The sequence below is a fragment of the Mesoplodon densirostris genome, chromosome X (assembly GCF_025265405.1).
Source record: "Mesoplodon densirostris isolate mMesDen1 chromosome X, mMesDen1 primary haplotype, whole genome shotgun sequence".
Classification (NCBI taxonomy): Eukaryota; Metazoa; Chordata; class Mammalia; order Artiodactyla; family Ziphiidae; genus Mesoplodon; species Mesoplodon densirostris.
The window spans coordinates 91,078,203-91,091,236 of record NC_082681.1 but is presented as its reverse complement, the minus strand read 5'-3'; the positions used below and the strand labels follow the sequence as shown (position 1 = coordinate 91,091,236).

At 41.5% G+C, this 13,034-nt stretch overlaps 1 protein-coding gene across 4 annotated transcripts in view; it reads right to left on the bottom strand.

The window, feature by feature from the left end:
• PHF8 (PHD finger protein 8) overlaps positions 1–13,034 on the bottom strand; it is a 92,744-nt gene that overhangs the window by 38,455 nt on the left and 41,255 nt on the right. For 2 of the 4 annotated variants that reach the window (XM_060087297.1, XM_060087300.1), the window contains exons 9-14: positions 10,067–10,154; positions 9,593–9,699; positions 8,262–8,353; positions 5,659–5,748; positions 3,653–3,955; positions 2,786–2,889 (exon numbers count right to left, since the gene is read on the bottom strand). In XM_060087297.1, the coding sequence (XP_059943280.1) occupies positions 2,786–2,889; positions 3,653–3,955; positions 5,659–5,748; positions 8,262–8,353; positions 9,593–9,699; positions 10,067–10,154 (784 nt within the window). The remainder of the gene's footprint in view (positions 1–2,785; positions 2,890–3,652; positions 3,956–5,658; positions 5,749–8,261; positions 8,354–9,592; positions 9,700–10,066; positions 10,155–13,034) is intronic. The other 2 variants (XM_060087298.1, XM_060087299.1) reach the window with 2 other exon arrangements.

Below are 13,034 nucleotides of genomic sequence, written 5' to 3'. Positions count from 1 at the left end.
TATGGTATGTAAATTATACCTCAAAAAAGCTGTTAAAATATATAAAGGAAGTAGAAAGAACTCAAAAGTGGCTTAAATAATCCTGTTACACATGGTAAACAATATTAACCAGTACAGACTGCTCAAATAAGCCTTATAGTGAAGAGAAACAAGTTTCTGGTAAATCAGTACACTTGACACATTCAGCAAATAGTCATTTGGTGAACTGGATTTTAGTGAATTAGCTGTTTTCTACCTCATAGGGTTGCTGGGAGGATTAACGAGCTAATGTAGAGACTGACACATGGCAAGTGGCCCAATGGTAGCTAATCTTATAGTTCTCTGGGCCTCACTTTCCCACGTTAGTAAAATGGGGATAACAACACTTACCCTCAGGGTTGTTGTGAGAACTAAATAAAATAATGTATGTAAGTGGCTAAGATAGAGTCTGACACAGAGCAGGTGCTCAATAAATGGTAGCTATTTAACCTTGATCTTTTATTAACTTCTAATAATGAAAAATCTCAAACATATATAAAATATTAAAAACTCCCATGTACCTATGACCCAGCTAAGTTTTAGCAATTATCAACACACAGCCAATCTTGTTTCCTCTACACCTCAGTCCCCACAAAACATGGCATTATTCTGGAGAAAAGACCAGATATAATATCATATTGTCTATAAATATTTCTATACCTTGACTCCCTAGGTTCACTTAGCAGCAGCCTCTGGCAGGTGCAAGAAGGTAATAGAAGCAGCACAAGAAAGACTGGTGAGGAAGGGAAAAATGTCTCATTGTGTCCTCAATAGCCATTATAGGCTGGACCCTTAGGACTCTTATTAATTTTCTCTACCCCAGCAGACCAACCATGGGTTCTAGACAAAGGCAATGCTCAACAGTCTCTATAATCTTATTCTTCAGTAACTATGTTCTCAAATAACAAGGATAGCTCTGCTTTCAGAATCTGCCCTGCCCTCACACTCCCTTTTCCCTTATTTCCCAGCCAGGTAGACCTACTACCTTGGGATCTGAAAACAATCTTTTCCTACAAAAAGGCTGTTAAGGTATCCTTGTCGCTTATGTTCCTACACTGTTCATACTCTGTACTTAACTCTTGACTGCTCCTGTCTGGTGTTCTGAGTGTCCAGATGGTAACTTTTACTGTCTTCCTTTGCCTCCCTACATGTTTGAGGGTTTCTGATGACCTACTTAGCTTCTGGCCATACCCACAACCATCATCATCACCACCACCACCATCACCTTTCATCTTCAACTTCATCATCATATTCATAAGAGCGACCATTTATTAAGCATTTACTATGTGCCAGAACCTGTGACAGGCACTTTACATGCATTACTTCATTTAGTCCTCCAACAACCCTAAGGTTAGTTTTATCTATAGAATAGATAAAATGAGGACAGAGAGGCGCAGATACGTTAATTAGCTTGTCAAGGTCACATAGCGAATACGTGACAGAGCAGGGATTCAAATTCGGGATTGTCTGATTCCCAAGCTGGAGCTTTTTGCCAAGATGTGCTTTTATTTTATTCTTTTAGAAAACATTCTGTTAAACATTATTTTAGGGCTTCCCTGCTGGCACAGTGGTTGAGAGTCCGCCTGCCGATGCAGGGGACACGGGTTCGTGCCCTGGTCTGGGAAGATCCTACATGCCGCAGAGCGGCTAGGCCCGTGAGCCATGGCCGCTAAGCCTGTGCTCTGCAACGGGAGAGGCCACAACAGTGAGAGGCCCGCGTACCGCAAAAAAAAAAAAAAAAAAAAAATTATTTTAAGAAAAGTAATATGTGCTCACTGTATAAAATTCAAATGCTTTTGAAGTGAAAATTTCCTCTCTTGCTTCCCCTATTCTACTTTCCAGAGATAACTACTGTTACAAGTTTGGTGTGACAAGTATAAAATATGTGACAAATATATTTATTTGCATGAATGTGTATAAACATCTCTGGAAGGAAATCGTTGACATTGGTTTTCCATGCGGAGGGGAACTTGGGAACAGAGAGGAGTGGGAGCAAAATTTTTCACTATGTATTCTTTCACACTTTTTAAATTTTAAACCGCATAAATTAAATTTTAAACCTCTTCAAAAAGGTTAAGTTAAAGGAAAAGGTGTGTATGTTGCTTTTTTACACAAACACACACACATATGTGCATACGTGCTTTTTTTAAAAGTTAAAATGAACTATTCCTATATATTATCTTGCAACCTGATTTTTTCACTTAAAATATATCTTGGAAATCTTTTCACGTCAGTAGATAGTAAACTCATTCTTTTTAAGTTACAAAGCATTCTATTCCATAGATGTACCATAATTTATTTATCCAACCTTTATTGATGAACGTTTCCAATTGCTTACTATTACAAACAATGATACAGTGACTACTAAATATTTCTCTTTACACACCTGTGCAAATATTTCTGCAAAATAAGTTCCTAAAAACTGAATTGCAAAAGGTATATAAAAAACTAATGCTCTTAACCAGTATGCTGTACTACCTCCTATTCCCACCAACAGTTCTGATCCACTGACTTGCTGAAATTTCTAGAACTTATACAAGATTTTTCTCAGGACTGCCAATTAGTTCCAGACCTCTCCCCCTTCCCACCCCCAATACCACCGTGGTTCTCTGTACTAAGGAATGTTATCTGATAATATCTGGTTATTTCCCCAAGCACAGTCCCTCCCTCACCCATGTCCCAGCCCCAGGTCCCAATTCCATGCCTTGTCTTAGTGGCATATTGCCACCAACAATCCCAGCATCTCTGCTTCTTCTCCCCACCTCACCTGCCATTAGACATCAACAGGGCCAGCGGGACCTCATTCCCATCAAGGTCCAAGTCTGGCGAGTCATCATCTGAGTCATTCAAGCAGGTACCAGTGATGTTGAACTGTAGGAGGAGGAGGCTCAGTTGTCACCTGTCTGGAACTCCCATGTGAATCAGAATGACCAGTTCCCTCTGGTTTCACTGGTTGAGTTCACTGTCAAAACCACCTGAACCAAGGCCTTCTGCTATGCTGTCCCCCCACCCCCAACCCAAATGATCACAGGAGCAGAAGGCTGAGAATGTATGGCTGGCTCAGGGGAAACCTATCAATCTTGCAAAACATGTTCCCTAAAAAGAGGTGGAGCATCTTCACATGCCTATGGAGGGCGCCACAATCTTGAAGCAAGGTGGAGCCCTGGAGCAGGGCTTTTCTCAAGAACCTGTTCAAGATTCCAACCTGCCACTCGTATACCATGCTCTCAAATGTCATTCCCATCCCAGCATTTCAAGATTCATCTCAAGTGTCACATTTACTGAGAAGAGCTCCTGACCATCGCCCCTACCCAGATAGAATCATCCCCTCCCATGTCTCAGGGTACCACACACACCCTTGATCGTGGCATCCACAACACTTCATTGCACTCATTTCTTTTTATGCCTATCTTTCTCACTAGCCTGTCAGCCTCTTGAAGGTTATGTCCACAGCACCTATCACAGTGCCCAGCATAGACAACATCTCAATAAATGCCTGTTAAATGAGTGGGACTGGTAGCCAAACACCAGGGGCCCTAAGGGAGGTGGGAGGACAGGAGAGCCTATCCTTTTTATACCCTGCTCTTCCAAGGGACCCAAAAGGGTTGGGCTGAACCCAAGGGCCAGCACCCACCTTTGCTTTCTGGGAACAGCCTGTCTTCAGTGCCTGATGACTGTATGTGTCCATGAGATTATAGCTCAATTGGCCAGCAGGCCCCAAGGCTGAGCTCTCCTTGCCCTTTCGCTCTGCCTTCTTGAAGAATTCCTTGGGCTTCAGGCCTTTCTTCTTTGAACCACTTTTGGAGGGCAGTGACAGCCTGGACATGGATACTGAAGTGGAATGGGCTGGCCTGGTTAAGGGAATGGAGCCGGCTGGGAAGATCCTCTGCAGCCCAAAGATATTGCTTGTCTTCCCAACGTTCTGTTGGAAGATATCCTACAAGAATGTTAGTACATGAGGGGGTTAGAGCTTACTCAAGGGTTCACTCTGCACTAAGAGCAGAGGTCTGTTCATGGCACTGGCAGTACTGCCATGAAGGGGCTTAAAGATGCTCCACATATGCACTTATGCACACCCTAGTTTTGGCACAATAAGTCATCAAGAATTTACTGGGTGGCATTTCTTTACCCAGCCATTGACGAGTAAGGAGAAGACGAGCAGAGGAAAAGCTCAGCACTACTGTCAAAACCGGAGAGGAAAAGACTCCAAGAGCAGCTGACATGAGACAGAAAATAACTGAGTACTAAAATGTGTGGTTCCAACTCTAAGGACCACAGGATTTGAGAGCAGGAGAGAGGTTCTAGTCCTAATTCTGCTACTAGCCTCCCACCTTCATCTTATTCATAGCAGTTATGCTTTGATTGATTGTATATATTGAGCTTCCACATTAAGATTTCATTTGAAAAAAAGGATTTCATTGCTTCAAAACATTTGAAAGCCAATGAAAAAGATATGATCCATCTCTTAAGTCCTCTTCCAACCAGCCCAAAGTTCTGTGTATATAAAACTGGTTTAAGTGGGAAGAGCCAGAGAAAAGGTAGGCCTAAAACCCTGAAGGATTCTGACAGATGGAAGTGGTGGAAAATGAGGTAGGAGGTGGACAATGTAAGCTATGGTGTAGGCAGTGAAACATGCTGCAGGAGGTGAGGCTAGAACCCCAACTTCCCAGTAGCTCACTCTGACCACCCTTCAGCACAGATTTAGTGCCTATATCCTGGGCACTAAATGGAACCTTACAGCTTCTGAGCTAAAGGAAAGTTGAAACTTCCTCAAATCCAATTATCCTCTGGTGCCTTTGCTACTTCACCAGCCCACACTGAGTTCTCTCTTTGCTGTAGTCTATTAATAACAATGGCTCACATTTATTGAGTACTTACTCTGCCAGGCACTGTGCGAGGGGCTCTATATACATTAGCTCTTAATCATAACAAAACTCTGAAAAGGTGGTGTTATCCCCACTTTACAGATAAGGATACTGAGGCTCTGAAAGGCTTGCAAATGACAGAGCAGGAACCAGAACCCAAGTTTCTCTGAGTCTCTTACCACTGCACCTTACTGTCTCGTGGTATATGCCACCTGTTGAAACATGGCTTTGTAATCATCTTCAACCCGGGAGAACTGTCATTTTGTAGAATGTAGAGACTGAGTCAAAATATTAATAACAACAACTACTACTACTACTACTATGACCTCTGCCACCCACGACCACCATGACCCACCAGCAGAATTTACTGAGCACCTACTGTGTGCCAAGCCCTATACTTAGTGCTCAACCTGTATTATTTTACTCAATCCTCTTAATAATCCCTCAGTAGTTATTAGTTATCCCCACTTTAGACATGAGGAAACTGAGGCTCAGACAGGTTAACTTTCCTCAGGTTCCTCTACTAGATTGTGAGTTCTTTGTGGGCAGGCACTGTATTATTTATGTATCCTAAGCACCTAGCCCAACATGTGGCACACTTGAGGCACATATTAATTATCTGAATGAATGAATAAATGAATGAATGAATAGGGTACTTGGCGGGGTCTTCCCAATCCTTCCCCTGAGCTCTCATTCATGCCAACTGCAAAAGCCTGACCTGCCACTTGAGCCTTGAGCCCTTCCCAAACGCCTCCCCTGCTCCCATGCTTCTTACTTCCACCAGGCGAATCTCCCTAGCCAGATCTTTAATGAGCTGTACGGTCCTCACTGTCTCCGGGATCTCATCCTCGTGGTCTGGCAGAGCCTGTCAAACAAAAGGCATGAGGAATAGATCCACACATAAATGAACAACTGATTTTCAACAAAGTTACCAAGGCAATTCAATGGAGAAAGGGTAGTCTCTTTAACAAATGGTACTAGACTGATCAGATACCCATATGCAAAAAAAGAACTTCATTCCATATCTTGCACCAGACACACACACAGACTCACAATGGATCACAGACCTAAATGTCAAATCTAAAACTATAAACCTTTTAGAAGGAAACAGAGGAGAAAATCGTTGGGACCTTGGGTTAGGCAAAGATTTCTTAGGACATAAGAAGTATGAACCATAAAAGAAAAAACTGATAAATTAGACTTATTAAAAAATAAAAACTTCTCTTAGAAAAACACTGTTAAGACAAACCACTGACTGGGAGGAAATATTTGCAAAACATATATCTAATAAAATAAAGGACAGTGTCAAGAGGTGTGAGGAACTTAGTTGTGGCTTGAACCACACCCCTCAGAAAGTCAAGAACCTCAGCAAGATCCCTGGGAACAACCCAGCCTCTCCATTTGTGAGGACAGAACTCAATGTTGAGCAGCTACAAGCCCACAGCTAGCCCAACAGCAACCCAGGGAGAGACCTGTTGATTGTCTCTCTTTTAATTCATTTGCGATCTTATTTATCAATACATCTCTATGCAGACAGACAGCTCAAACTTTTCCTCTGTGACTTCTTCCACCAGTTTTGACTTGAATTCTGTATCCAGAGGACTGATAAAAATTCCTCAGCATTTCCTCCTTGCTTCCCATGGCTTGATTCCTTTAACTCTTTTAATCCATCTGGAATTTATTTGGTGGCTGGGCAGTGATGGGGGCTGAGAACCCATGTGACCCAGCTGGATAACCTTGACAGCTCTCTCCTCCCAGCCCAGGGGCTCTGGAAGGGTGAAGGAGCAACGCCTTCTCTTCACAAAAGAGAAGTTGTCTGCACTTCACAAAAGACTTCTCCCATGAGTGTGGGCTCCTCAGTTCTGTGTCCTACTCTCTTCCAGCTCCCTTTGGTCACACTGTTTGGGGCCATCCCTTGGTCCCTGAGGCCATCCTGGCTCAGGACATGAGTGCTTAGGACCTACCCACCTCCCTCCCTTTTGGTGTTCCTGGGACAGAGTCACTCTGAAGTTCACTTCGTGGGAGGGTCAGGTGTGGATGCAGAGTCAGAGATGAAACCCAAGGTAGCCACACCTGAGGGATGTGGCAAAACAGAAGCGAAGGCTAAGGCCCAGGTGCAGTTGAGTCCAGGGAGCAAAAGGCCCAAAACATGAAGTCCAAGGATACCTGGGGGGAAGGCTGTCAACAGGAAATGGGGAGATTGTGCACATTTAAGCCTGCAGTGGCTGAAAAGTCTCCTCAGGCTACTGTATGCAGGGGAAGGAATCTACAAAGAGTATCAGAAGCATAAAAGAGTATATTGATATTTCCTTTTTTTGCACTTCTTAAAATTGGTTTTTAAATAAATTCAACATTTTGAGTAGGTAATCCATTCACGTAGTTCAAAAATCAAACAATATAGAAAGATATATATTGAAAAGCCTCAGTATATATCTGACCCTGCCATCAGCTCCCCTAGCCCACCCCAACAGGTAACCACTTTTATTAGTTTCTTCTGCATCCCTCCAGATTGTGTCTTCAGTCAAATACAAGCACATACAAATATAATTCTTCTTTCCCCCCCTTTTACACATAAGGTAGCGCACTATACACATAGTTCTACACTTTTACATGATAAATTCTGGAGATCTTTCCAAATCAGTACATAAAGAGCTTTCTTAATCTCTTTTAGAGCTGTTTAGTATTCAATTGGATAGATGGATATTGGTATAATCCTAAAAAGCCATTTTGTCAGTATACATCAAGAGTCTTACATTTTTTCACATACTTTGATCTAGTGATCGCTCTTCTAAAAATCTATCCTGAAGAAACAATCAAGAGATGAGGAACAAAGACTAATGCAAACAGCTATTTACTGCATGATTTTCTAGAACTATCTCCCAAATAAATAAATAAGCAACAATAAACAAGTGGTTAGGTAAGGATGGTACATCCCTGCAAAAGAATATCATGTAACTATTAATGTTTGTGGAGAACTCTGGTGACACAGAAAAATTAAGATAAGCCAACCAATTCAGATACAAAATTATATGTACAGGGTGAGAGCAATCATGTTTTAAAAATGAATATTAAAAAAACAAAAGAAAGTATACCCAAATGTTAATGTTTATTCCCCGAGTTAAAATTACAGGTGAAGTTTTTCCTTCTTTACACTCTTCTGTATTTTTCTAATTCTCTACAGTAAGCATGTATTACTTTTTATAATCAGAAAGAAAGGTTTAAAAATATAATCCAAGGAGTCCTAGCCCAGTCCTCAGAGTCTAATCCTAGGAGCCCACAAACCTCCCTAGTTTCCTCCATGTTCCCAGAGGATCTTCCCAAAGCCAGTCCCTGCTGAGAGTAGACCTCTAAAGTAGGTAGAGAAATAAGTATATTTACTTCTTTCCTTGTCCAGGCTCTAAAGGCCAAGTTCAGGGCTTTACCACCATGGACCAGGTAGGAGGCAGGGTGTCTCCTGTTTTCTCGCAAGCCTAAAGGGGGAAAGAGGAAGGTAGAGTGTCAAAGAAGCCATGCAGGGAAGTGAAGGACTTGTTAGTTTTTTTCAGGCAACCAGAGAAAATGCTCAAGGTTCTGAGCACAACTCCAGATCTCAGTTCTTATAATGGTGTTCATTTTATGACTACCTTGACGTCTACTATCTCATTTAATCCTATACCCAACCCTATAAGCCAGATATCATTATCTTCATTTTATAGTTCAGGAAATGAGGCTCAGAGAGGCAGAGAGACAACCAAAGGCCACACTTGGTAAGTGCCAAAGCCAAGATTGAAACCTCATCTGTCTAAATCTGAGGCCTGTGCTCCTTCTACACTACTCTGCCTCTTGGGTTTCAAAATGTGAACACTCAGGACAACTGCCACCTACACAGATCTGAAGAGCCATTAATGCCTTGTTCTGAGTTACTCCAGGAGGAGGTTATAACAAACATCCAGATTTAGGCTCAGTAAAGAATTTTCTACTGAACTAAGCTGTTCAGAACAGAAAATAATAAGCAGTTAGTCATCCAGCCTCTGAATGAACACTTAAGTGATGGTCTGCCTAGATGGCAGAATAAGGGATTGAGGTACTGCATAAGAGACTGTACTCATTGGCCTCTGAGGTTCTTTGTAACTCTTCCTGGCCAAGTCACCTTGAAGAATCTCAGGTCTGAGTAAGGGAGCCACTCTATTTCCAAGCAGACCAGGAAAGAGGAAACCCAGCAGGTTGGCTTCTACCTGGGCTGATACCCAGGAACCAAACCAATGATGGGTAGTCAGGACTGGGCCTTGTCCCCAGGGGAAGCACGTCCAGGGAACTCTGACACTATACCGATTGAGTTTCTTACTTTAATTGGCAGGAAATAGGAATAATTTCACTGTGATCCAATTTTCTCAGTCCCCTTTGCTAAATAAAAAAGTTAAAATCCATGCCCTACCCTACATTACGATTAGTAAAAAAGCCAATTTCAAAAGATCACATCCTTTGATTCCATTTTTATAGCATTCTTGAAATGACAAAATTACAGAGATGAAAAAGAGATCAGTGGTTTCCTGAAGTTATGGATAGTTCAGGGGGAGAGAGTGGGTGAGGTTATAAAAGGGTAACACTACAGAGATCTTTGTGGTGATGGGTACTGTATCTTGATTTGAGGTGATGGTTATGTGCACATGTGCACACACACATGGTCAGGGCAGCAGGGCAAAAAGGACAGTTGGCAAAGGGCTCCATACCTCGAAAGATGTCCAGGATATGCTTTCCCACATACCAACAGATGGTCTCGAAGTTGGGGAACTTGAAGAGGTCTGCTGTGCTCAACCGCTTCTCAATCTCATAGGCTCTGGAGGAAGTGGGCACAACAATAACAATGATAACAAGGACCCTGTTTACTGGGCACCTACTATGTATCAGGTATTGCTCTGGATGCTCTGTATCCATTATCTCTAATCCTCACAACTACCCTCTAAGACCTTACAGAGGGTTAGGAAACTTGGGCTCAAAGATTATGTGACTTGACAAAATTCACATAACTACTAAGTGAGGAAGAGGTATTCATCTTCAGACTGAACATCATCAGAAACCAGCATCCATTCCTTTCTGATCATCTTGCCTCCCTTCTATGCTGCACTCCTCACAATAGCAGAGAACTCAAGGACTCTAGCAGATGGGAATGGCCAACTCGGGATCACCAGAGCTTCAGGACTCACTTGAGCTGCATTTCAATGTTAAGGCTGTGTAAGAAGTTCCCTCCAAAGGCAAGGCAGTCCACGGGGGTCAGCACAGCATGGATCCATCCTGCAGTGTAACAAGGCAAAAAACATAGCTGGCAGAGGGCCTTTCTTCTTTGGACATCACCACTGCCCACTCAGCTCAAACGCATCTCCTTAGACCAGCCAGCCTGGCAGTAATTCAGAACATTCTAGCTTCCTCAGCTCTCCCAACGCCCATCCTAGCCAAGTCTGCCATCATTATAACCCTGAACTGCACCAACCTATGGGGTTAATAAACTCCTACTTCCCTTCTCTGCACTTCAAAATCTCTTCGTTGCCTCACCCATCCTCTGTCTTATTGCTAAGAAAGGCATCACCTCCTTGCCATGACTACCCGTTCTAACTCTGCGCTAGGTAAAACAAAGAGCTTTTGTGTTAGACAGACCTGGGTTCAAATCTTGCCGTTTCCTATAGCTAAATATCCACTTTACAGGTTGGTTGTGGAGGATGTACCTAGTTGAAACTAAATTATTTTCCTTGCCCTTGACCCTATACTGCCTTCTGGGACCTTCTGATTTTTCTTCTTACATCTCTCTCATATTCATCTCCTCTTCTTCATCCATCCATCCTACTAATGGCTTGGCTCAGATCCATCATTATCTCTCACCTACGCTATTTGCAACAGCCTACAAACTGGCTCCTCTAACACCAGTGGTTCTTTAAGGTGTGATCCAGGGAATCCTGGGGCTCCTTGAGACTCTTTCAGAGTATATGCATATGCATGGTCAAAACTATGTTCATGATAATACTAAGATGTTATTTGTCTTTTTAACCCTCAGTATACAGTGGAGTTTTTCAAGGGGTACATGACATGATATCACAACACACAGAAGCAGATTTGAGGACACAAGTTTTCTGTTAACCCAAATATTAAACAGATTTGCAAAAATGTAAATGTCAATCTTTTCACTGAATTTTTTTAGTTTGAAAATAGTTATTTTCCATAAAAATTGTTACTTATGCTAACATGTAATGGGTTTATTCTTGTTTTTTCCTCAATGAACTAATAAATATTTTTAAATTCTCAGTTTTAATTTATAATATGGTAAATATTAATAAATATAAACCATATAAATAAAAGCTCTTTGGGGTCCTCAATAATATTTAAGGGTATAAAGAGGTCCAGAGTCCAAAGTGTTTGTAAACCACTGGTCCACACCAATCTCAACCTCTGAAGTCCATCCTCCACATCTCAACCCTAAGTGATATATCTGAAATGCAAATCTGCCCATGTCACCTCTTGCTTGAAACTCTTCAATGAAATGTACATCCACAGAAGAATAGATAAACTGCTGTATACTCATACAATGGAATACTAGAAAGCAAGTGAAATGAATGAACAATAGCCACATGTATCAACATGGATCTCACAATCATAATGTTCAGAGAAAAAAGTTGAGAAAAATACATCTAATATGATTCCATTTATATAACATTCAAAAACATGTAAAATAATACTATATACTGCTTACTAAGGCATACCTATGTAATAAAGGAATAAAAATGCATGAGAATGATATCATCAACTTCAGGACAACAGCTAGCTTTGAGAGGGCAGAATGGGAATGTAATTGAGGAGAGGTATATACAAGGCTTCAAATATGTTTGTAATATGTTATATTTTTAGTTGAGTTATAAACACATAAATGTTCATTATATTATTCTTTATATCTTTTGCTACATCTGAAATATTTCATTAGAAATTAAATAAACAAATAAATCTTCAGTAGTCCCCAGTTGCCTCTGAAGTAAGTTCAGCCTGCCAACCTTTTCAGCTTCATCTGCTCCCAGCCCTTGGTCTTTAGGCTCCAGTATCCATAAACTGCTTCAAACATCTTTGCTTTGTTTATGCCTTTCCCTTTATCTGAGAGGACTTTCCTGCCTTTCTTTCCTTGGTCAGTCTATTTACTCTTCAGGTGTCACTCTTCTGAGAAGATTTTTACAAACCTCTGGCCAAGCTAAGTGCTCTTCTCTGTGCTCCCAAAACTTCTGGTGAATACCTCTATTGTGTCTATTAGAATATTATACTGAAATGGCCTATCCATCTTCTATCTCTAGCACCTAGCCCAATGTTGGGGCAGACAGTAGACATGAAATGCTTGTGGAACTAAGTAGACTGCACCCAGTTTCTGGGAATTTCTACCAAGATGCAAATGAATCCAACTCAAATCTCTGGTAGACAAATTCAATTCACCAGTTACCAAGTGCCCAGTGTACAAAAAAAAAAAACCCATCATGTGAGACCCAGCAAAAAATTCAAAGATGGGTGAATAAATGCATGGGAATAGAAAACTATAAAAGAGAAAAGCAGATGGGTATGGGAGTAGGAGGAGGGGGGCATGACTTGCCTCATCATATATTAAACATTCTATAAAACCAATGTAGGGCCTCCCTGGTGGCGCAGTGGTTGAGAGTCCGCCTGCCGATGCAGGGGATACGGGTTCGTGCCCCGATCTGGGAGGATCCCATATGCCGCGGAGCGGCTGGGCCCGTGAGCCATGGCCGCTGGGCCTGCGCATCCGGAGCCTGTGCTCCGCAACGGGAGAGGCCACGACAGTGAGAGGCCCGCATACCGCAAAAAAAAAAAAAAAAAACAATGTAATCAAATCAATATGATATTGATATATGAATAGACAAACAGATCTGAGTAACAGAAAAGAAAATCCAGAATTATACAATATAATGTTAGATAAAGATGTTAGAATTATATGACACTAGTTTTAAAGGAGTCATCATAAAAATGCTTCAACAAACAATTACAAGCATGCTGGAAACAAACAAACAAAAGAAAGAGAAGCTATAAATAAGAAACAAGTACAAATTATAGAACTAAAAAATACTACATCTGAAATATATAATGAAACAATGGACTCAACAGAAGAATGGAGACAATGGAGAAAAGAAT